The sequence below is a fragment of the Trichosurus vulpecula genome, chromosome 4 (assembly GCF_011100635.1).
Source record: "Trichosurus vulpecula isolate mTriVul1 chromosome 4, mTriVul1.pri, whole genome shotgun sequence".
NCBI lineage: Eukaryota > Metazoa > Chordata > Mammalia > Diprotodontia > Phalangeridae > Trichosurus > Trichosurus vulpecula.
This window is the reverse complement of record NC_050576.1, coordinates 190954439-190978436: the sequence shown is the minus strand read 5'-3', so window position 1 is coordinate 190978436 and position 23998 is coordinate 190954439. Positions and strand designations below refer to the sequence as shown.

Genomic DNA, 23998 nt, shown 5'->3' with positions numbered 1-23998 from the left:
TCCAAATGGGAAGGGAGCCATCCGTGACTTTTGTCAATCAAGAAACAAAAAATCATTAGTTGTCATTGCTGTAAGTCGGGATAACCCCGCTTCGTTCCAAAGTACTTTACATAATAGCCTCTCGGCCCAATAGCATCTAAGTGCAGGCTAGGAGCCAGCCTGGTTTCCTGGTCTAGCTCGGAACACGGAAATCTTCCTGGGCCTGTTTCCTCCCGGTCCGTGGGGGAAGGAGGGAGGCCAATTGCAGTCACCTACAAGGGCCCTTTCAGGTGAAAATAACATGCCTATAACATACTGTGAGCACAGAGAACATACGTCCACCATTGCAACACTATCAACAAACGCTGATTCTGTTGTGTTCCAGGCGCAGGGAATAAGGATATTCTAAATGAAATAATCCCTACTCCAAAGGAGAATGCAGCATTCAGAAGCGCAAATTTTGGCCTGGGCTTTTTCCCCCGATTATGTGAAAGTAGGCAGATGTGTGACGAGATTATGCTCGGAAAGTGTTTTGAATCCTCCCTGGAAACAGGAGAATACACAAGCGTCTGGCCATCCTCCTAAACACATGCCTTGTGGGTGAGAAAAGCAACTGTATCCGCGCAAGAGTGAGCATGAGGGTGCAGGGCGAGCTTCGCAGCCCTCTGCCCGGGAAAATGGCGCTGCTGTAGGGGGAAAGCAATCCCCCTCACCCAGACGCTAGGGCAAGCCTCGGCCTCTGCTCCTAGACGGCCCCTCGGGTTCCCACTTCCTCGGTGGAGGGAACAGACACCACCAGCTAAACCTTCCAGAGAGGAGGGACGTCCGAGGCGCCCTCCACCCCTACAACTCTCTCCTTGGATAAACCCCAAGCCCCGGAGGGACAGTTAAAGCTGAGAAATGCCTCCTCCTTCCCTCCCCGCCCCTGACGCAGGCCTAACAGGAAGAAGGCCTCCTAGGAGTAAAGGGGGATCCCGACCAGCCTCTGCAGGCAGAGCGCTGGGGCTGCCTGGGTCCCTCCCGCGCCTCTCGCCGCCGGGCGGTGGGGGGTGGGGGTGAGACTGCTCCAGCCGCCCTCTTTCTCCGGGATGACCCAGGCCTTTTTGACAAGCAAGCTGATCCCGTGGTGGGGATTGGCTAGCCGGACCGTGACGCCCATAACAACAAAGGTGGAGTTGGAAGAAATTAGATTAAAGGGGAGAAAAAAAATTAAAGGGGGATCTCGCTGGGGCGAAAAGGAGACAGACCGAAAGGCAGAGAGAGGAGAGAAGGCAGATCCAAGTCCCCGTCTCCACCCTCTCCCAAGCCCCGGAGCCCCGCCTCGCTCCTAGCTCTCCCTTCGCTCTCCAGTTTTGTTTTTTTTTTTTCCGCCTAGGGGTGGGAGGTAGGGGGAGTCTTCTCTCCGCTTGGTGCCAAGCCTCCCTTTTCAGCATCATCGCCCACCCTAGAGGAGAACTTTTGGAGAAAATCACGCGTATTACGAATTCCACGGAGGGGCATAAAAACCAGAATGCCCTAAAGGAACAGAGATGGAAACGGGGGGGGGGGCTTTTTTTGTTTTTCTGGAAATATAAGAAGAGAATTTTGACATATCATACTCCCCCCTTTCTCCTCCTCCTCTTCTTTTGGCTTCAGTGTTGCAAAAGCAAAGAGCAATAAAAAAAAAAAACGCGCACACAGATACACACGGAGAGGCACACACACAACACTCCAGTCGCGAGAAGGGAGAGTTGAAAAGAAGCAAGAGGGAGAGAAGCCAGGGAGAAAAGAGAAGAGAGGGAGGGGTGGTGTGAGGGGAAAAGAGAAGCAGGTTCCCTAATAAATCCACCTCCGTCTCTCTCTCTCTCTCTCTCTCCCCCCCCCACCCCCCTCCCCTCTTCTCCAGCCCAGGGTAGGGAAGAGAGGAGCCGGAGAGAGCAGATGGAGGAGTGGAGTCCGCTGTAGGGCTGTGGAGCTTGGCTGGAGGATGGAGGAGCCGCCAAGCGCCCGGCTGATTGGAAGAAAAAAGCAGAGCGATGGAGGCGGGGGTAGGAGGACGATTTCTCTGCGGGGACTGGCGGCGGAGTCCACGCCCGGGTCGGGCGCTGCAGAGCTTGGCTAGCTTTCAACCAGCGCTCCCCGGCACCAGCCCCACTCGCCCCCCACCCCCGGCCCTCCCGGCGGCTCCGCAGGTGAGTGCGAGAAGGAAGGGAAAAGCCAAAAAGAGGGGGAAAAGTGGGCTTTTTTTTTCTTTTTCCAGCCCCCCAGCGGGAGGGGAGGGGTCGGTGGGGGGAGATTGAGGGAGCTCGGCCGAAGAGGAGGGGGAAAGGAGAGGCCGGGGAAGGCCTGGGAGGCGGCGGCGGCGGGGCTAGGGCACTGACAGGGCGAGCGCTCGGAGCGCTGCTGCGCTGCGCCGGGGCGGGCGGACGGAGCGGGGCGGGCGGAGCGCCGCGCGTGTGGCTCGCCATTAGCCGTCCCTCCGCTTCGCCATCGCGGGCTTTGTCTGGCGACTCGCTCCCCCGGCGTCGGCTGCAGCGGGAGCTGCAGATCGGCTCCACGTCCCGCTCCCTCGCCCAGCCGCCGCTCCCCGGATCCCCCCTGGCCCGCGCACCCACACCTAGACACACGGAGCCGGGTAAGGAAGCCCCTGCGTCTTCGTATTTCGGTGTAATGGGGGAGCCGAGAGAGGAGCTGCGGGAGGCGGATCTCCATGCGCTCGGGGAAGGCCCGAGCGAGCCATGCCGAGCTGGATTGAGCCAGCTCCTTGGAGGCACCGCTTCAGACCCGATTCCCGCGGCGTTTCCGGGGTGTAGAGAGAAATGGAAAAAAATCGGGGGGGGGGGAGGTTTGCTGTGATTTTTTTTAAAACAAGATTTTGGAACCGTGTTTTTCTGGGAAGGGGAGCTTAGCCCGGCGAGAAAGGGGAGAAGCGGTAGCCGCTGCTCTGCGGCCAGCTTGTCCCCCGGCCCGGCGGCGCCGATTGGGGGTGAAGGTGATGGTAGTGTGGAGGAACTAGTAGGGGGAAGAGGGCATGGATTATGCCCCGGGAGGTAGACGGAGAACCAAAATTTCTTTGCCGAGCTCCGCAGAAAATAGATATAAGATTATGGAGGAGATTCCTTTGCTCCCTCCCAGAGTCTGGGAGACCCATGGTGTTCCCTCTCCTGAGCCCGGGCCTTGCGCCCTCCAGCTTTGGCCGAAGCTGCTAGTTCTCCTACGGGTCTGGGGAGGTCGCTCTCGCCGCCAATTCACTCCTTCTCCCCGGCCCCGATCTCCGCCGCCATCCGGGCGGCTGCGTGTCTGTTTTCCCTCGGCCCCCCCCAGCCGCCACCAGCCACCGCTGCTGCCGCCATCTCCCCCCCCTTCCTTCCCTCCGCCTCGGCCGCCCGGGTCCCCCCCAGCTCCCCGCCCCTCCTCCCAGCTGCCCCCCGTGGAGCCCGCCCGGGCTGGGCTGTGGGAGGGAGAGGAGCCTTCGGGGCGGGCGGGCGCTCGCTCCCCGGGGGTCGGTGTGCGCTCTACGGGGAAGGACGCGCTCGCTGCCCCGCTTCTCCCGCCCCCCCCTCCCCGCTCCTCCTCCTCCCTTCTCCCTCCTCCTTCCCGCTCCGGCGGCGGAGGCTGCAGCGGCGACGGGGGGTGTGCTCGCAGAGCCCGGGGCCGGCCGGCGGGCGGGCGGGCTGCCTGCAGGCGGAGGGCGCTGTGCTTTGTGCTTTTCGCCGCGAGGAGCAGCAGCAGCAGCCGCCGCCGCCACAGCCGCCGCCGCCCCAGCAGCAGCAGCAGCAGCAGCAGCCGCCTCAGCAGCCGCCGCCCCAGCCGCGCTCGGAGGAGGAGGAGCTGCCGCGGGAGGGAGCTGCGGCTGTGCCCGGCAGAGCGGGGGAGGAGGGAGCCGCGGGAGCGGGGCGCCCGGACGCGGAGCTGCGCCCGGTAATCGCGGGACCGGGGCTGGGGTGGAAGAGCGAGAGCTTGCGCTGGGGAAGGCGAGATCGAGCGACGTGGAGGGAGGGGACCGAGGGCCGAGCTCGGGAGGACGGCACCCCAGGAGCGCGGAAGGGGAAAGGGCCGGGGAACGTGGGCTGGGGCCGAGGAGCTGGAGCAGGAGGCCAAGGACGGAGCCGGAGGCCGCGCGAGGGGGCCCGAGCCCCCGGGAGAAATCCTGCCCGGGGGGGAGCTGGAGGAGGAGGAGGCTGGGGGGAAGAGAACGCGGGGCAGACTGAGGAGGACGCGCGGGGCAGCCGGGCTCCGGGAGGCCCAGGCCGAGCCTGGCCGCGGGGCGGGGGAGCCCGCGTTCCTCCCGGGGCGGGAGCCGCAGTTCTCCCGGATCGCCGGAGGGGGCGGCGGGGACGGCGAGTCCTGTACGCCCCCGCCCGCCCGCCTGCCTCCCCGCCTGGCTGCCTCCCTCCCTCTCGGCCTTGGCTCGGCTCCCCGGGGGCCGGGGCGGGGGCGCCGCCCGGACTGGGCCGCGGGGCCCGGGGGACGAGGAGGTGCTGACTCCAGCCGCTGGGGCCGCGGCTGCTGCTGAGCCCGGCTCCGGATCGGGGGGCGGCGGGGTCCCCCGGGGCTGGGGGTAGGGGGAACTCCAGCTGCTCGGCCTGGGGCGGGCTGGCCCGGGCTGGAGGCTCGGGGAAGGGGGGGGGAGGGCGGTGGGAATCCGGATCCGGGTCCCCGGGGGCGGTGCGGCCGCGGCGCTCCGGGGCTGGCGGTGCCTGCGCAGCGTCCGGGTCCCCGCCGGGCTGCGGAGGCGGGGGGAGCAGGGAATGGAGGGGGGGGGGCGGAGGAGGAGGAGACTGGCGCGCGCGCCCCTGTTCCCGCGGCGGCGCGCGCCCTTTACCCGCCCTTCTCCTCCCCCCCTCCCCTCCGGCCACCCCCCTCCCCCGCGCGAGGAGAGAGTTTTGTTTTTTTCCTTGGGGTGGAGCTCGCTGCACCCTGGAGCCCTGAGCAACCACACACGTGGGGGCCTGGGAGTACTCCTGCAAGCCTGCCCACCTCCTCTAGGCAGAGCCCTGCTGCAGGGGGAGGAGGGGAGGGGGGAGGGGGGCAGAGAGGGGGGAGGAGGGAAGGACCCTTGCCAGTCCAGAGGTTGGGTGGGAAGTGTGGAGACTGCCCCCTTTCTTTTAGGGGGAGAAGCTGAAGGGGAACCTCCTGGTGCTCCCAGCCAGGCTGAATTGGGGAATGGGTGTGCTCTTTCCAGGGTGAAACGCCTTTCACTCCCGGGCTGGCTCGACAGGACAGAAGTAGAAGCTGGACAGCTGGACAATGAACGGAGAAGCTGACTGCCCCACTGACCTGGAGATGGCCGTACCCAAAGGCCAAGGTGGGAGAATCCTTACCCTCACCCCTAACCCCCACTCACTTCTCTGTGGGCGTATAGAGCTGTCCTTTTCCCAGCCTCAGTTTCTCACCAACACCACTTCTTCCCCCATCTTAAGATGAGAGAGCTATAATCTTGGGGGTGGGGTGTTCTTTTCACTCCCACCACCAAATTCTGTGTACTTTCTTCAACACTGCCTATTACTTACACTTTGAGCAAAATCATCCTTTTGGTGGGGGGGGCCTCGAAGGATGGAATCCCATAAAACACGAAGAATAAGACTTTGGAAGCTCCTTTGAGGGCAAGCAACCTGTTTTATTTATCTTTGTATCCCTCAGAAAGCTCTGCACATAGTAGGTGCCCAATAAATGTTTGTTGAAGGAAGGCATTACAAATCTCGAGGCACCCTTAAAGCAACTGCTCCCCTCTGCTCCTATGAGACTGGATAGATTTAAGTTATTTGTCATCCATTTCAGAAAATGTTCTCTGCTCTCCCACTCTCATACACAGAGTATATCCCTTTTTCCATCTGGATGTTTAAGAAGTTGCTTAAGTATTCAATCTTCACAGAACAAAATCCTCCGTTTCTCTTGGGTTCCAGCCAACTGTGGGAGTGGTGGGGGTATCCCTTTGATGTGAAGCCATAGACAAAATTCACTGCTCACTTTGGGTTTGGAGGAGTAAGGGTTTGGCTATGAAGAGGAGGATTGGGTTTATTGGGGGGGGGGGGGGGTGACAAAGGCTTCAGTTTTATTAAATTGATACGATTTTTACGGGGTTGGGGGAGTGGCTTCATTATGGTTACTTTATGGTTACATTATGGTTACTGTATTGAGCAATCATGTTAAAATCCCTTTTCACTCTTGGAATACTGAAGAAATCCAGCCTGTCAGAGTGAGGGGGGATTGGGGGAAGGGATAGGGATTGGAGCATCTGGCATCACCCTGAGAGGATTATGGGTTCGTGTGACCTATGCTAGGAAAGACCTCTGTCTGTTGCAGGTTACTTACTGGATAAAAATGAAAACAAATAAACCACTTTGATTGTGGTCCCTGGTACAGCTGCTTAACAATTCCCACAGTTCCCTCCTTTCTCCCTTACCATCTCTAAACCAAGACATATATAGTGCAAAAAAGAAACCTAGATGCTTGCTTTAGGTTTGGACTTATATTTGTTTGGAACAGCTGTTTCAAATCCCCATCTTTGGTTTCTTAGAGAATTGAGCCAAGAAGGCTAGGGATTCTTTCCCAAGTCACCCAACCCTATTCTTCTATTTCTGCCCCCCACCCCGAATACTGCCCCTCTTCTTGGGACTGTGGCTTTTTCAGATTCCTACCAATCTACCTTCTTGTCCAGCCAAGGGGAGGTTCTTCTCTTCTCCAACCCCAATTTCAATTCCATTTTTCCTACCTCTGTAGGAATTCCGCTATGTATGGGATTAGGGGCATTAAAGATGTTCCTTCTTTACCCTCTGGTTTCGACATGTGATAAAGAAACATCTGTGTGAATTTCTCAGGGTCTCTCCCACATCCATAGCCAGGGTGTTAAGCCTCAGCTACAACTTGGCGGCTGTTACCATACGTTGCCTCCCCCGCTTCCTCCCCTCTCAGAGAAGCCAGCTGAACTCTGTGGGCTGCGCAGCAGTCCCTACATCCGGCCCCACTGGGAAGGACATCCTCTATGTCCCTGCGAGCTTTTGCTCCTCCCTTTTCCATTTGAATAATATGACAGAAAAATAATTTCTCTCTATCCCCCCGCCAAAAGCACTTCAGATTATAAACTGCCTCCTACTTAGCCTAAGCTAAAGTTCTGTTCCTTAATTTAATGAGATCTCTTCTTTTCCATATGATTTGTTTCTTTTTTGATATTGAGTCGCATAGGGAAGGATTCTAGGACCAGTCTCCCATGAAGAGGCAGCAAGGCTGAGTTCAGATTCCAGCTCTGCTCCTTGGTGCTGTGTGACCTTGGGCAGCTCACTTCAGCTCTGGGTTTCTGTTTGCTCATCCATAAAATAAGAGGGTTGGAAGAATGATATCTAAGGTCCCTGCCCAATCTATAATCCTATGAAAATGCTGCTCATGTGTCAAAGGGAAATAGGAGTTATTATGGCAGTATCACTTGAGTCCTTGGTCACTTGGATGCTACCTATTTCTCAGAGGTGGTAGGAGACAGGAAAAAAAAAGTTCCTAAGGACAGCAAATTGGAGCTGGCCTCAGCTCACCTCTTATTTGTGGGATGATAAGCCTTCTGCCATGTATTCCTCAGGGAGATAAATTGAGTCCTGAAGGAAGCTGGGCTTTTGGAGGTCAATGTAGTTCAGCAAAGAAATATTTATGAAGACACCTACTATGTGCCAGGCATACCTAGCAAAACAAACAAGAATACAAAGACCAAAAAAAAGGGGGGGAAATGGCTCCTGTCCCCAGGGAGCTTATATTCTACTGGGTTGCAGCCCAGCCTTATGATGGTGACATCCACTTGCCTCCCTTCCCAACAGACCGCTGGTCCCAGGAAGATATGCTGACCTTGTTGGAATGCATGAAGAACAATCTGCCTTCTAATGACAGCTCCAAGTTCAAAACCACAGAATCACACATGGACTGGGAGAAAGTTGCCTTTAAGGACTTCTCTGGGGATATGTGCAAACTCAAATGGGTTGAAATCTCTAATGAGGTAACCATCTCTGCTAAACCTACACCTGCTCTAGTCTCCCTAGGCAGACTACCATAATTTATTCCATGTGGGTGTCCTTATCTACCTATTGATGGGAGTGGGGGTGTCTTTCCCCTAGCAAATGGGTGGAGAAGGTGGTTCTGTGTATCTATAGATGTGGTCATTTTTTACTAGTTCTTCATCGCCTCCACCCCCGTGTCTCTGTGTCTCTTTCCTCTCTCTCTTGCTTATGTGTAAGAGTGCCTGTTACCTAGCTTGGGGCTTTGCTTTTTTACTCTGGCAACATGGTTACAAAGAAAATGAGGTCTGAGTGAGCAGTAATCCCAGCCCCTGACATCCCCAATGTCATTTTTGTGTTCTCCCTAAGGTAAGGAAGTTCCGAACGTTGACAGAACTTATTCTGGATGCCCAGGAGCATGTCAAGAATCCTTACAAAGGCAAAAAACTCAAGGTGGGTCTCTTTGAGATTTGATGAGGACAGAGGGAAAATGGGTTTGGGATAAGGTGAGGAAAAGGCTGAATCTGACTATCACTTTGGCCTCTCTCCTTTCAGAAACATCCAGACTTCCCCAAGAAGCCTCTGACCCCTTATTTCCGATTTTTTATGGAGAAGCGGGCTAAGTATGCAAAACTTCACCCAGAAATGAGCAACCTGGATCTGACGAAGATCTTGTCTAAGAAGTATAAGGAGCTTCCTGAGAAGAAGAAGGTGGGGGGAGGGGGACAGAGGTGGGAGGGATGGTTTCACTTTGCCTGTGTTACGTGGGCAGGCATACACACATACGTACATACACAGAGTGGATGCTCAGAGTTGGGACTGGACCACACCCATTCACTCACAGACCCCATCACATACAAGTGAACTCAGGTGGGGATAGACTCACATTGTTACACAAGGCCATGTGTTCTTTCAAGAAAGCATGGCACAGGTATGTGCACACCTAGACATACACACATTGTGTCCCATAAACATTTGTATTTGTACACATGTTCCCCCACATACATGCATCCCCACACACTTGGCATCCAGGCATCTACTTGTCCAAAACTGAAATCCGTATCGTGGTCATATATGCTTTTTTTGCAAACACAGACATACATAAAGGCATGCTCTCTTAAAGACATGTTGATAGCATGCTGGAGGTGGGGGTACCCACTCATGGATTAAGATTTAAGTTTCAGGAAGAGTGGTGGGCAGGAAGCTAGACATGAGCTGGGACTGACCAAACCACACAGAGATAGATGTGGGGGTAGTGGTTGACAGATTCTGTATAGAGACTTCCACATTGAACAGTGATATATAGAAACGGGTAGAAAAACCACAACATAACCATAGGATGTTGCCTAGGATAGAGCCTAAGGAAGAGCTTGGAGGATGAGAAGGAGGAGGTGGGCACAAGTGGCTAGCATTTAGGATAGATAGGGCATAGATAAAAAAGGAGACAGAGAAGCAGGAATCAAAGAGGGGAAGAGAAGAGAGAGGAGAGACTGGACAAAGAAACGTGGCAGGAGGAGTATGAGAGGTGAGGACCAGTTATACATAGGGAAGAGCATTGGTCTGAACCAAACAATGAGGAAGGTAAATCTGTCATTCAGAAGTAGTTGTAAATGTATTTCAAAGTCAGATGGGAACCCTGTCTCTTTAAAGTCATTGCTTCCTGCCCTGGTCTGACTGGAAGAGCAAGAGGTGACTACATACCTGTGCTTATATTCACATATGCATGTGTGTGTATATATGTTACTGTATACCCGCAGAGAAGGATAGAGTGTCAGGCAACCTAGAAGGAGAGGAAGAAGCAGCGTGGTCTCATGGAAAGAGCCATAGACCTGGGAGTCGGGTCATGGGTTTTTGCACAAGCTCAGTGTGTGACCAGTCCTCCCTGGGCTACCTCAGTTTTCTTTGACTGTGAAATGAAGGCTTTACTCTTAAGTGAGCTATATGACCTTCCATCATGGTTATTCTGTGTTCTCTACGAGAGGACGGAAATGCTAAAAGGGGAGGGAAGTCAGGAAACAGAACCCAGACTAAAAGGGAAAAAAAGATGGCAGGAGTGATAAAATGGAGGTTTGATACAAGTGAAGAGAAGGGATAGACACATTAAAATTACTCAATGAGGGGGGAAATAAAAGACTAAGGGATAATTTTTAAAATAGAAATGGGAATATAAAGATATGATTCAGAAACAGGGAAAAAGATCGAGGGAACCAGTGGGAGGTGGAGTGGGGGGGAGGGGTGAGCAAATTCTCAATCTGTCTCTTGGTCTCTTTGTGGACTTGGACACATTATTTAAATCTTGTGCCTCAGCTCCTCACTCTAAGATAGGGTTTGCACTACATGATCTTATAATTGCCTCATCAGCCCTAAATCTTAAGATCTGAGATAGGAAAGAGAAAACTATGGGAAGAAGCATCATTATGAATAAAGGTTAGACAGGAAATGTCTGTATGGTTGGGGGAAAGATTAGAAAGGGGGTAAGATGAAAGGCAGAATATAGACTAACAAAATAAGAAAGGGAAAAGAAATAGGGATGGAGAAAGGCTGTGAGAGAAGGGATAGCTAGAGCACCCTGAGGTGTGACCCTGGAGGAAACCTGATCGCTAAAAGTCTAATTATAAAAAAGGCAGCTCATTTAGGGCACACTAGCATGACAGAAGCAAAGCAACTCAGGGTTTGATAAATACTAAGTGACCCTTATGGATTTTAACTACCCTGCTCTCAGCCAACTTTTCAGGAACGGGTCAGTTCTATAAAATGATGTGGGACTAGCTTATGTTGACTCAGTGCTTTGGGGTTTACAAAACGCTTTACGCCCCCCCTCCTTTGAGGCTCTCGGTAGTCTTGTGGAAGTTAGTAGTTGAGACTGCAGAAGAATGAGTCACTTGGCCAGTGTCACACTGCTGAGAAGTAGTGGAGTAGGGCCCAAACCCAGGTTCAGCTTCAGTGTTATTTTCTCACTGCTCTGATGCCTGAAACTTTCCCATCAGCCCCACCGGGAAATCTGACAGTGAGGCAGGTAAAAAGTGGGGCATAGAAAGAGCTGATAGGATCATTATTGTAGAGCCAGAAAGGACCTTGAGAGGCCCTTATCTGTACAGCTCACTGTACAGATGAGCAAACAGGTTAATGGCTTCCCAAAAGTCACACAGGTAGTGTCAGAGGTGAGATTTAGAGCCAGTGCTCAGATAGAAAGGGGGATAGAGGGGTGGCCATGACAAGAAAGGCTGACTTGGCTGTTCTGCCTTGGTGCCCCTTGAGCCTCTGCCCTTGCTGTTAAAGGCAAGCAGACCATCCCTCTCTGGCTAGCCCGACCACCTTCCTTTCTTAAGCTCATTCTCCCATTAGGGTGAATTGCTGGGACTTTTCTGTGGTTGGGGAAAGGCAGACCTTGCCCGCATGGTAACCCCTCCTCCCCTCCCCCAGATGAAGTACATTCAAGACTTCCAGAGAGAGAAACAGGAATTTGAACGAAACCTGGCCCGATTCAGGTAAGGGAGTGGGATTGGAGAAGGGGCTTGCTGGACTCCTGAGAAGGCAACCAGCCAAGGGCTGTATGTTCACGGTGGAAATATTTGATTCTCATGCTGACCCCTGGTGGATAATGTAGCCTGATGGGAGGTGGTCACAGCCTATGGCCTAATTGACATTTAGAACCTTGTGATGGGGTTTGGGGGGCGGAATCAGAGTAGTTGGGTTGGGGTCCTTATCTCAGCACCCACTTACTGGTACCCTCTGGCTAGGGAGGATCATCCTGACCTAATCCAGAATGCCAAGAAGTCGGATGTGCCTGAGAAACCCAAAACCCCCCAGCAGCTGTGGTACACCCATGAAAAGAAGGTGTATCTGAAAGTTCGCCCTGATGTGAGTGGGCTAGGGTTTGGGAGGGGCAGGAGGAGGGAGGGTTGGGAAACTGCGCCAGGTGGGGCCATGCACGGAGGTGGGGAGCAGGAAAGGAGAGCCCACGGGCAGGGGGGTGGATTGCATGGACAAGGCCGGGGGCTGGACAGTGTGCGTGTGTGAGAGTGTCTGCGCACGCTTGTTACCCTGAGAGAGGGAGGGAGGGGGGCCTTCCTCGGACCCTCCTCTCCATCCCTTCCCTTCCAGCCCGTGGAGGACGCTGATGTGTCCTTCCGTGGCTTCCTGTCCCCCCTCCTTGGGGGAGGGGGTCTCTCTGCCCCCCTCCCCCTGCCCGGGCTGCCTGTGTGTGTCTGACGGCTTTTGGTTTCCAGGCCACTACGAAGGAGGTGAAGGACTCCCTGGGGAAGCAGTGGTCTCAGCTCTCGGACAAAAAGAGGCTGAAATGGATTCATAAGGCCCTGGAGCAGCGGAAGGAGTATGAGGTCAGGCTTCCGCTGCATTCCACCACTGGGCCCCCCAGCCCCTCACCCCAGCTCTTCATGACTTGGGGCGGGGCAGGGGACCCCCAGAGGGCCCCCTCACCCCTCTACCCTCACCCACTCTATTCCATGGCCACCTCGCTCTGTTTTTGGAAAGTTACTTCCAAGCTGAGCGAAGGGAGGTGTTTAATCCCTGGCCCCAAATAGAGGGAGGGGCCATTGTGGCCCCCTTTCCTCTCCCTCATCCCACCCTTGACCCCTCTTAAAGGCTCAGGCTAGAGCAGGGCAGGGCGCTTTTAAACCAACCCACCCCCACCCCCCTTTGACAGGGGGTAAGGGTATGGCCAGAGAGCTGGCTGCTCCCATCCCCCCAGCTTCTTTCTTCCTCCCCTTTCTGCCCAGAAGCGGCTGGCCTCCCACAACCTATCCCTGCTAACCCCTTGCCCCCATTCGCCCCTCCCTCCACCCTACCCCTGACTCTGCAGGAGATCATGAGGGACTACATCCAGAAGCACCCTGAACTCAACATCAGCGAGGAAGGCATCACCAAGTCCACCCTCACAAAGGCAGAGCGTCAGCTCAAGGACAAATTTGATGGGCGACCCACCAAGCCACCTCCGTAAGAATTGTTCCTAGAATGGGGAAAGGGAAGGGAAAAACGGGGATCCAAAGGGTGGCTGGTAACTTCTACATGGCCTCTACTAAGAGGACTTGCCCCCCAGAACCCTAAATGATGGACATTTTTTGGTTAATGACCCCTACCCATATGCCCTCCCCCAGAAATAGCTACTCCCTCTACTGTGCGGAGCTGATGGCCAACATGAAGGACGTACCAAGCACAGAAAGAATGGTGCTTTGTAGCCAGCAATGGAAGCTCCTTTCCCAGAAGGAGAAAGATGCCTACCACAAGAAGTGTGACCAGGTGAGTGTAGATTTGGGGAGGGAAGAAGAGGATCTGGGTGGTGGGAGGGGAGAAGATAGAGGACCAGCCACCACATCCTCATCACTGCTGACGCCCAAGGGTATCTGCCTTCCTCCATCCATCACGGGATGGATGGCTTAATTCAGGGGTTCTTAACTAGGTCTTCAGACTGCCCACAAGGGAGGGGCCCATGAATTTGGAGGAGGAAAAAATTCCATCTTTTTTTCCCCATTAATCTCTAGCTGAAATTTATCATTTACTTTAATTATTTAAAAACCTTTTTCTGAGGAGTCTGTTGGCTTCATCAGCCTACCAAAGTAGGCCACAATACAAAAACTTTAATTCTTGTCATTCTGGTGCATCAGTTCCTAAACCTTTTGGTTTCAGCACTCTTCAAACTCTTACAAATTATCGAGGAGCCCCTAAAGAACTTTGGTTTATATAGGTTATGTCTACTGATGCTTACCATGTTAGAACTTGAAACAGTATAAAATACATGGATACCCTGAAAGTGTCTAGGGAAGCCTCATAGGTCTTTGGACCACACTTTGAGAACTGCCGGCATGGTTAGTGAATTCTCTACTCCTCATCCTCCTTCCTCCTCTCACCCCCCCATACATCCTCTCTAAAATAGCGGCAGAACCCAGAGGTCTTGTCTCTTCTCCCTACAAGGACCGTTGTGCTTCAGAACATAGGATCTTGAGGTTCCTTCCTTCCTGGTCAGGAACTTTGTTATACAAGTTTTGCTCTTCAAACCTGTGCCGTGGCTGCCCTTTTCTATCATACCTCCCATCGACGCGCCCCCTCCACCCAACTCCCCCTATATTAATGGTGTTTGTAGACCCTGGGGGGACGCTTTAGAAGTTTAGAAAGAGTAAGTCACTTCTATAGTGGACAGGCCTTCCCCGACCTAATGCTGGACTTGTCCAGCCACCTCCCCACCTACCCCCTGAAAGAGTGAAAAAACAGGCTTCCATGACTAACTCTCCTCCCTGCTTCCCCAGAAAAAGAAAGATTATGAGATTGAACTCCTGCGCTTTCTGGAGGTGAGTATTGGACATGGGCAGCCCCTGGGAGAGGAGGGATGGAGGTAGGGTCACAGTGGAGAATCCAGAGGATCCTGGGGCCAGGTCTGGCTAGGGGGAGGGTAATGCAGCAAGACAGACTCCAGGTCAGGCCAGGAGGTTTGTTAGCAGGCGGGAGTAATTCATCAGCGAGGTGGTACAGTAGATAGAGTGCCAGGCCTAGAGTCAGACCCATCCTCCAACAACTGCTAGCTATGTGACCCCGGGCAAATCACTTAACCTTGTCTGCCTCGGTTTTCTCATCTGTAAAATAGGGATAATAGCACTCTCCCCCCAGTCTTGTGAGAATCATATGAGTTGATAATTATAAAACACTTCGTACAGTGCATGGCATGTAATAAGTGCTACGAATGCTAACGTCGTTGTGTTATCATAGCACTTTGCACTGTGCCTACCATGTAGTAAGTGCTATATAAATGTTAACCACCATCATCATCGTCATTATTATAGTGCTTAGCACTGTTAATTATTACTAGATTTAGCACTGTGCATGGTATGTAGTAAGTGCTACATAAATGAATGTTCATGATAGCCATTTTATTCTCCCTTCCTGGAGCCCTTGCTCTCCAGTCAGAGGACCTACCTGGGTTCAAAGCTCACCTCTGGCACCCTGTGTAACCTTGGAGGAGCCACTTCCAATCCCTGAACCTCAGTTCCCTCAGCTGTAAAAAAAGAGAAAATGAGGTTGGCATCTGAGGCACAGCTATGGATCTGTGATCCCTATGACCCTAGGGCAGAGCTTAGGTGGAAGCTTAGAGGGTCCTGACTCCCTCCAGGGGCTCAGTCAAGGAGATGGAGGCAGACAAGGAAGAAAAGAGCAGTGTCAACACCCTATGTCCTCTCCCACCCCCTCAGAGCCTGCCTGAGGAAGAACAGCAGCGTGTCTTGGGAGAGGAGAAGATGTTAGGCATCAACAGGAAGCGAGCCACCAGCCCTGCCTCTAAGAAACCTTCTCCAGATGGTAGCAAGGTAAGGATGGATGGAGGGGAGTGGTGCCCTGGGCTCAGAGATGAGGCACCCCCCCAGCTTCCTCAAACGTAGGCTCCCTGCTGCTGGAAACCCATACAAGTCACACGATGTCCTGTGCTTTTCGATGGCCTCTAAGGTCCCTGCCAGGTCCCTGCTAAGGTCCCTGTCTTTGCCAGGGCGGCTCCGAGAAACCCAAGCGGCCTGTCTCCGCCATGTTCATCTTCTCGGAGGAAAAGCGACGCCAGCTGCAGGAGGAGCGGCCTGAGCTGTCAGAGAGCGAGCTGACCCGGCTCCTGGCCCGCATGTGGAATGACCTGTCCGAGAAGAAGAAGGTTGGGGGGAATCATAGAGTACCTCCCCCCACTTTCCTAGCTCCTTCCGAGAAAGGGAGAGACCTTAGAAGCCATCGAGTCTAACCCCCTCATTTTACAGATGAGGCCCAGAAAAGTTAGTAGGATCATTGACCTAGAGCTGCCTTTGGGGAAGGAGAAAGCTGAGTGGAGGCCGCCTGTGTCCGGCTCCTTGAAGAATCCAATAAGCTGCCCACACCGGTGTCTATGAAGCAGCACAGACCTATACCCAGCAACCCTCCCTAAGCCAGCATTTTGAGCCGAGGTGTTAGAGGCGGTTTGGTGGGGCGTGGGTAGAGTGCCTGACTCCTGGAATCGGGAAGACCTAACTTCAAGTCCAGGCTCAGACATTTACTAGTCACTTCACCTCTGTTTGGTTCCGTTTCTTCCTCTGTAAAATGAGCTTAATAACAGTACCCAGCTCCCAGTGTTGGGGGGATCAAGTGAGATTATATTTTGTAAAGTGCCTGCCAACCTTATGCTCAGCATGTGGCCTGTAGTATGTTACTATTGCTAGTGTAATTACATGACCAGGTCATATGTGCTTCTTGGGCAGCTATAGAAGATCATAGATTTAGAAACCCTGGAGGCCAGCTCCCTCATTTTGCAGAGGAAACAAGAATATAGAAGTCACAGAGCTCCTGAGTGTCTTGAGGCAGGATTTGAACTCAGGTCTTTCCAAATCCCAGTACACTCTCCACGGTGCCATCTGGAGAACTCGCTGTGTCAGCTCAGGCAGAGGAGGTCCTCCAGGGAGAACATTAGTGGGAGTTGCCCTGGGATAGACATCTTGAAACCTCTCTCCCTCGTGGTATTACGTGGTATTGTAATTCTGAGAAGAATGGCGGAGGGTGGAAGGAGTGGGCCCGCAGGAGCCAGGTGCTGGAGGTGGCCAAGACCCTGACCGCCTCTTGCTGACCTTCCCCACCCCAGGCGAAGTACAAAGCAAGAGAAGCGGCCCTGAAAGCACAGTCCGAGAGGAAGCCTGGCACAGAGCGGGAGGAGCGGGGAAAGCTGCCTGAGTCGCCCAAGACTGCAGAGGAGATTTGGCAGCAGAGCGTCATTGGAGACTACCTGGCCCGTTTCAAGGTTGGAAGGCGGGTCAAGGGGGCTGGGACTGATTGAAGTGCTGACAAGGGGAGGGGGGAAAGTCTTCCTCCTAGAGTCCGAGGGAGCAGGTCTGCATGGGGTGCATGTGGATCGAGGGGGAGATCTCCTTCCCCCACCTGCACCCCCCAGCGCCGTCTTTTCCTTGGCCAGAATGACCGGGTGAAAGCTCTGAAAGCTATGGAAGTAACCTGGAACAATATGGAAAAGAAGGAGAAACTCATGTGGATCAAGAAGGCAGCTGAGGACCAGAAGAGATACGAGGTGTGTGGGGGGAGGGCGTAGAGCAGAGTGGCCCAGGTTGTGCAGTGGAGAGTTCTTCCCAGTGCCATGCCCAGATCCCTTTCTGGTGCCCAGCCCTGGGTTATGGAGGCATCATTTGTTGCAGGTCCTCCCAGGCTTCTTTAATGCCAACCTTTTGTCAGGGGGCAATCGTATTCTGTATTTTCATTCATCCCCGTATGGGCCTAGCTACTTGCCCTTGCTTTACTTCCTCCTAGGGATGGGATTGGGGAGGAGCAGGGATTAGCACTGTGCCTGGCACCTAACAGATGCCTAGTAAAGGTTTATAGAGTTAAATTGCATGGTATCCTGGCATGCTCTGAATGGGCCAGGTTAAGGAGCTACAGCAGGGGTAGGGAACCTACATTCTCAAGGCCACATGTGGTCTTCCAGGTCCTTGGGTGTAGCCTTTTGACTGAGTCCGAATTTTACAAAATAATCCTTTTATTAAGGGGATTTGTTCTGTGAAGTTTGGATTAGGTCAAAGGGCTGAACTTGAGGACCTAGAGGGCCACATGTGGCCTCAAGACTGCAAGTTCCCTACTCCTGAGCTATAGCATGTCTTTGAGGGCCAGGGTGGGTGGGTGGGTGGATGGGATTTGTATACTGATCCAAGCTTTTCCCCCTCCTCCTGTAGAGAGAGCTGAGTGAGATGAGGGCTCCCCCAGCAACTGCCAATTCCTCCAAGAAGATGAAGTTCCAGGGGGAGCCCAAAAAGCCTCCCATGTAAGTCATGGCCTGGGAGTAAGGGTGGGATAGCGCCAACATCTAGAAGTTGGGGCTAGGACTCCTGGGACTGTAGTGGTGACTCGGACCTGTCTGTCACTTCCTCCCGCTCAGGAACGGTTACCAGAAATTCTCCCAGGAGCTGCTGTCCAATGGGGAGTTGAACCACCTGCGCCTGAAAGAGAGGATGGTGGAGATTGGCAGTCGGTGGCAGCGGATTTCCCAGGGCCAGAAGGAGCATTACAAGAAACTGGCAGAAGAGCAACAGAAGCAATACAAGGTGCACTTGGACCTTTGGCTCAAGGTGAGAGCTTGGGAGGAGGAGGAGAAAGAGGAGGAGGGGAGCCCACCAAATCAGTCACCTTCCCATAGCGCTGGGGAGGTTTACAAAGTGCTCTCCTCACAATAGCCACACAAAGTGTCGGTAAGTGCAAACACTATTCTCTGATTTACAGGCAAGGAAACTCAAGCTAGAAAAATTCATAGGATTTTAGATTTAGAGCCAAAAGGGGCCACCTCCCCCATCATACGGAAGAGGAAACTGAGGCACAGAGGTGTTAGTAGGATCGTAGACTTAGAGCTGGTAGGAACCTCAGAGGAATTAGAGTCCAACCCCCTCATTTTACAGATGAGGAAACTGAGGCACAGAGAAGTAAGTGATTTGCCCAGGATCACACAGCTGATGAGTCTCAGGCAGGATCTGTACCCAAGTCTTTTTGACTCCAAATCCAGGGCCCTGGATTACCCCACTCCTTGGTGGAGGCTCACAGCTGGCAATAGTTAAAACTTGAGATTTGAGCCCAAGGTCCCCTGTTACCAGACCCTCACACCAGTGCTGCCTAAGAAAGATCATCTTAGTGGAAATTGTGGCATGATGGATTTCTATTGTGTGGCCTTCGATTCACAGAGTGAGTGGAATCTTGCTATTTGTCTGCGGCCTTCCCTCTTGGAAGCCACTTGCATAAGTGCCCCCATGTCTTGGCTCCATCGTCCACAGAGAGGAACACCTCCTGGCTGGGTGCAAAGCAGCATGAAAGGACTTAGACCTGGACTAGGCAGCTAGGTGGTGCCATAGTGCATAGAGCACCGGGCCTGGAGTCGGGAAGGCCCGAGTTCAAATGATGCCTCAAACACTTCCCAGCTGTGTGATTCTGGGCAAGTCGCCTAACTTCAGCCCTCGCTGTAAAATGAGGATAATTATAGCACCTGTCTCCCAGATTGCTATGAGGGTCAGACAAGGTATTTATAAAGCGCTGTGTAAAGGCTGGCTGCTGCCGTCATCATCATGGGGGAGGCAGAACCGAGTAAATAGTGGAATTTGAAGACATTGCGTATCCAGAAAATCCATGTGTATTGTGCAGGCTGCTTGGATTCAGTTGTGCGACGAGTCCCATTCAGATTATTCAGTAATAACAGCCAGCAGTTGAATAGCGCTTTAGGCTTTGCACAGGGCCACCCTCCCCACAATCCAGTGGGGCAGGCAGTGCAGCCATTGACGGGCTCATTTTACAATGAGGAAAGCAAGATTCCTGAAGCCTGGCCATGGCCCTGGCACGGCTAGTCAGTGTTCATGGCAAGATAACAGCTCGGGTCTCCTGACTCCAAATCCAGCAAGCACGTGAGCCCTGTCTCCGTCATTGCTGTCTCTTCCCAACATGGAAGGAAAGAGAGACAACTGGAGAGAGAGGAGGGGGCAAGACACATGCACAAAGAGAAGCCAAGACTCCCACAGAACCAGAGAAAGAGGCCTGCACTCCCTTAGAAATTGTGTGAGGCGGACATGTAACTCTGGACCAGGGCTTGTTAGACCATAGGAGCAAGGAGAGGACAGGTGGTTAGACCCTACCCACCCTACTAGGCCAGTTCTATAGGTTCTAGTTAAGTGGGTTAAAAAGTGAAAGCTTAGAAGTGTCAGGGTTAGGCCAGCACAGGCTCATAGTCCTCATGGTGGAAGCTTGTAGAGATAAAAGGAGGGGTAAGCCTTCTGCCAACCCTAACCTTGCCCCACCCTTCCTCTAAATCCTTTGTGGGGAGTTGTGGGCTATAAACTAGGGGGTCACCCAGATTTTCACAGAGGTAGAAAGGAATTCTTCCCCCCCACCTTGCTGCTGCCTCTCATACTTCTCTCTGTCTTCTTGTCCTCCAGAGTCTGTCCCCCCAGGACCGTGCAGCTTACAAAGAATACATCTCCAATGTGAGTCTGGGGGTGAGGATCTGGGTGGGCTTGGTGGTAGAGGGAAGGCCTAGGCAAAGAGATCCATTTGAGTTGAAAGGAAATTCAGTGAAACTAACATGGCTTGAAATTCAGCGCCGTTGTTTGTTTCCCTTCCCATCCCTCCCCTACAGAAACGCAAGAGCATGACCAAGCTTCGAGGCCCAAACCCTAAATCTAAGCCCACCATGCAGTCCAAGTCGGTGAGTGGGAAAGGGGGGAAAGGAAGGGGATTTTGAAGGGAAGGGGTCAGGAAGGAGCAAACAGGATCGCTTCAGGTCCAGGGAGGAGCTCCCAGTGGACATCAATAGTTCCTCCCTCCTGCCCCCAGGAGTCAGAGGAAGATGACGATGATGATGAGGAAGAGGAAGAAGATGAAGAAGATGATGATGATGATGAAAATGGGGATTCCTCAGATGAGGGGGGCGATTCTTCTGAGTCGAGCAGTGAGGATGAGAGCGAGGATGGGGATGAGGTGAGAGCTCCTATGCTGGAAGTGGGGGGTAGGCCGAGGCCATGGGTGGCCATTCAGACGAAGGAGATTTGGCTTTGCCCTCCCCTAAAATCACAGTGCTGTCCTTTACCCATTTCAGAATGATGATGACGAAGAGGATGATGACGAGGATGAGGATGAGGACGAAGACGAAGACAATGAGTCGGAGGGGAGCAGCTCCAGCTCGTCCTCCTCAGGAGACTCCTCTGACTCAGACTCCAACTGAGCCCCGGGAGGAGGCCAGGCCTGCCTCTGTACCCCCAGGGGCCTAGGAAAGCCTTTGGGGGGCTGGGGAGGGGTTGAAGGGAGAGTCCCCTCTGTGACTCCTATTTTTTTTTTCACCCCTCTAGTTCTGCTCCCGCCCACCCTCATTTTTTTTAAAAAGCAAAATGCATGGGGGGGAATGAGGGTGGGAGGGAGCCCAGGCTAGGACTCTGCAACCTTAGAGATATTAGCCCTGGGGGAGCCTCCGGGGGAATGACCATCAGACTGAGCCAGTGTCTACCCTTCCTTCCACCTCTACCCCTCTCCCAGAATCTTGTCACAGTCTCCACCCCCTAGCTGCCCACCCTGGACCATGGATCTCACTGCACTTACAGCTCCTAGCATGGACATTGGAATGGGGCTGGGGGGACGGAGGGGTACATAGGGGTTGGAATGGGTTTTCAGGGGTGGGGAGGCCTTGAAGGGTGGAGTGTGGCTCTTCTCACTCCCCACTTTCCCCATTCAGGGGAGGGAGTTCTGAAGCTGTGCCCCCTGCTCACCCCCCACCTCCCCCTGTGTGACTGGTTGCCTTGACCACTTTGTTGGAACTGGGGATATGGGGACATTTGCAGGGGGTCCTTTAAGAAGATGGGGGTGGTCCTGAGTCCACCTGCCCTGGCTAACCCCCTTGCAGGAAGGCGCTCCCCCTGCCCCTCAGGGCAGCAGTCTTTTTTATATATGTGTATATAATTTTTTTTAAGCTCTGAGCTGTCAACGAGATGTTTCCTACCGATCTCCGCTACTGTCTCTGTCTGTTCTGTCGTTTGGGGGTTAGGGAGGGACTGGGGGGCTGTCATTTTTTAAAAATTGTCTTGAGTGTGGAAGTGTGACTGTGTGGCCTGTATATAGCATGTGTGCATGTTCGTGTGTTTGTGTGTTTGTGTGTGTGTGTGTGAGAGAGAGAGAGAGAGAGAGAAAGAAAGAAACGAGGCCTGACCCCTTGGGCCTTTAAGGTAGAAAGAAGGGAAATGGGAAGCAGACTGGAGGCTCCCCTGTCTTGTCTATCCTATCCTACCCCCAAGGGAAAGAGGCAGGTCCCCAATCTCACAAATTCCAAATTCTTGCCTGGTAGACACTTTGGGGAGGGGGGAGGTGCTGGAAGGAGACAGGAAAGCTGTATGAGCTACTCCCTTGTTCCCTTGGGGATGTGTATGTGTGTGTATGTATGTATGTATGTGTGTGGAGGGTTTTGGTTTTCTTTTGGGGGGGTAATGATTCTCTGACCTAGAATGGCATGAGGTTTGGGGGTATCTTAGGCCCTAGGGAGTTTTGTTTCTGGGGAGGAGATGCAGACTTGGTTCTGGTTAGCTAGGCTGAGGAGTAGAGACTGGCAATATGCTATCCTCCTTGGGATCTGAGAGTCCTAAGGGTGGACTGAGAACTTGTATATTTCAGCCTTCACCCCTTCCTCCAGCAGGGCCCCTATATCCCCGAGGCAGCCTAGTTTTTATTGCAATGTTTCATTTTGCTAAAGGCTGTTGGATGCAGCTGACCTTCTCCCCCGCCCATTCCTAATTCCTTAGCCTACCTGACACCCCCAAGCCACTTTGGATTTATTTCTGTGAATATCATTTTGTAGATGTTTGACTAAATTTGGATTTAACAAAAACAACAATCATGTCAGTGACTTATTTAGGCTTTCCATTTAATTTTATCTTCCATCATGGGAAAACTAAGGGACAGAGGGAAACTGGAAATTGATGCTGGGAGGGAAGAGGAGGAGCCTTGACAGACCCAGTCCAGTGATTAGTAGACTCTCCCAAAGGTAGCCAGACAATCTATGCCCTGACCTCAGGAAAACACAGATGCTTAGGGGTGAAGCAGGGGGACGGGGGTCTCCCCCATCCCTTTGTCCTGCACCTGGAAATGGTGGAGGGGTTCATCTGTTTGCCACTTGACTGTGTTTGCCTGTCTCTCTCCACCCCCTAAGACCCAGCAGGAAATCAATCCCACTTCCTGCCCTTAGTTGACTGGCCCTACCACTGTTGTGTTTCAAGTGGACTATGTTTTAGTATAAAAAACAAACAAACAAAAAAAACCAAACCTGGGACTTTTTTTCCCCCAAATTGAAAAATTCTTACAGTGCGGACAAGATCGAAGATGGGTGGGTGGGGGGTGTTGGTACTGTAAGAGGTCACACTAAGTGCATTTTGGCACTGGGACAAGTTGGTAGGGTGGGTTTTTGTTTTTTTTTTTTTCTTTTTGAGGGGAGAGCCTAAGGGAGGGTTATGGAGGCCTCCCTATTTTTTTTTCTAATATTTAAAGAGTGTTTTGTAGGTTTCAACAACTATGGCCACAACTTGGATTTCTATCACTGGGAAGGGGGGGGGGGTGAGGGTGGGATGGCTAGAGATGTCTGGCTGCGGCCAACTTTGGAAATTTTGTTCCCCCCTCCCCCTTTTTTTTGTATAATAAAGTGAAAAAAGGTTTGGCTGATGTCTCATCACTGGGAGTTGTTTAGGGACAGTGGTGTTGGTAAAACAATAAGTGGAGAATGCAATGACCTTGACTTGCTTTTGCCCTGGCTGCTAGTTACGTAGCCAACCCTCCCTGCCCCAGCAGAGTGTGCAAGTATGGTTGTGATGAAAGCCCCCCAAGTTTAGATCCCACCCTCTTAAGCAAAGTCCGAAGGCTCCCAATACTGGCAGGTAGCTTTGTCCTATCTAGCCCTCTTAGGTTGTCCCCCTTCAATTAAGGTCTTAATTGTCTATTATGAGACAGGCATTTGCTAGATTTCTCCCATCAGATCTCTAAGCTATAAGCTTGTGAAGGTAAGAAAGAAAAAAAAAGCTGCATGATACCAGGATGAGGGTGAAAAGAAAGGAGGAAGAAGGTTGGGCTAGGTGGTAACTGGGAGAGGGTAGTATCATTCTATAATCCATCTGATGTTGGAAAGCTCTAGGCCTTCTAGGTCTCCCACTAACTTTCCACTCAATGGAGGTTTCCTTCCAGGATTGGTGGTTTCTCCACATTTAGTAATAGCCCAACTTAAATCTGATGAGGGGGGAAACAGCTTCTGAGTGGTGAAGGCTTTTCAACACACTCCTTCCGTCTTAAAAGACTGTCTTTCATAAGTATCTACTATGCACAGAGTATTGTGCTAAATGCTGAAAATACAAAGACTTCTCTCCAGTTCAAGGACTCTTAAGTTTTTTGTATTATGGCCCTTTGGGCAGCCAAGTGAAACCTACAGACCCCTAGACTCCTTGGAATAATGATTTTAAATTTGTAAGATAGGATACAAAGAAAATCAACTACACTGAAATGCAGTCATCGAAATCTCAAGAATGCACAGATCTCAGGTTATCTCATAACAG

General features: G+C 52.7%; 1 protein-coding gene across 4 annotated transcripts; it reads left to right on the top strand.

The window, feature by feature from the left end:
- The first annotated feature begins 1857 nt into the window (after positions 1-1857).
- On the top strand, positions 1858-22293 carry UBTF (upstream binding transcription factor). 4 transcript variants are annotated; one of them, XM_036754833.1, is made up of 21 exons: positions 1858-2150; positions 5144-5266; positions 7761-7936; positions 8304-8387; positions 8490-8645; positions 11358-11422; positions 11675-11795; positions 12164-12274; positions 12757-12890; positions 13052-13193; positions 14198-14239; positions 15134-15247; positions 15424-15579; positions 16531-16686; positions 16858-16968; positions 17624-17712; positions 17827-18016; positions 19859-19906; positions 20059-20127; positions 20256-20399; positions 20518-22293. In XM_036754833.1, the coding sequence occupies exons 2-21, from the start codon at positions 5209-5211 to the stop codon at positions 20641-20643; spliced, it is 2292 nt and encodes a 763-aa protein (XP_036610728.1). In that variant the 5' UTR covers positions 1858-2150; positions 5144-5208; the 3' UTR covers positions 20644-22293. The 4 variants fall into 4 exon arrangements, with proteins under 4 accessions (XP_036610728.1, XP_036610731.1, XP_036610729.1 ...); XM_036754834.1 differs by lacking the exon at positions 1858-2150 and adding an exon at positions 2361-2593; XM_036754835.1 differs by lacking the exon at positions 1858-2150 and adding an exon at positions 3710-3879.
- The last annotated feature ends 1705 nt before the right edge of the window (positions 22294-23998 follow it).

What these genes read in the sequence shown, in the direction of transcription:
- UBTF (XM_036754833.1), top strand. Translation starts at nt 5,209, where the DNA reads ATGAACGGAGAAGCTGACTGCCCCACTGACCTGGAGATGGCCGTACCC. An exon ending in GGGTTGAAATCTCTAATGAG is followed by an intron (nt 7,937 to 8,303) that starts GTAACCATCTCT and finishes GTTCTCCCTAAG; the next exon opens with GTAAGGAAGTTCCGAACGTT. An exon ending in AGCTTCCTGAGAAGAAGAAG is followed by an intron (nt 8,646 to 11,357) that starts GTGGGGGGAGGG and finishes CCCCTCCCCCAG; the next exon opens with ATGAAGTACATTCAAGACTT.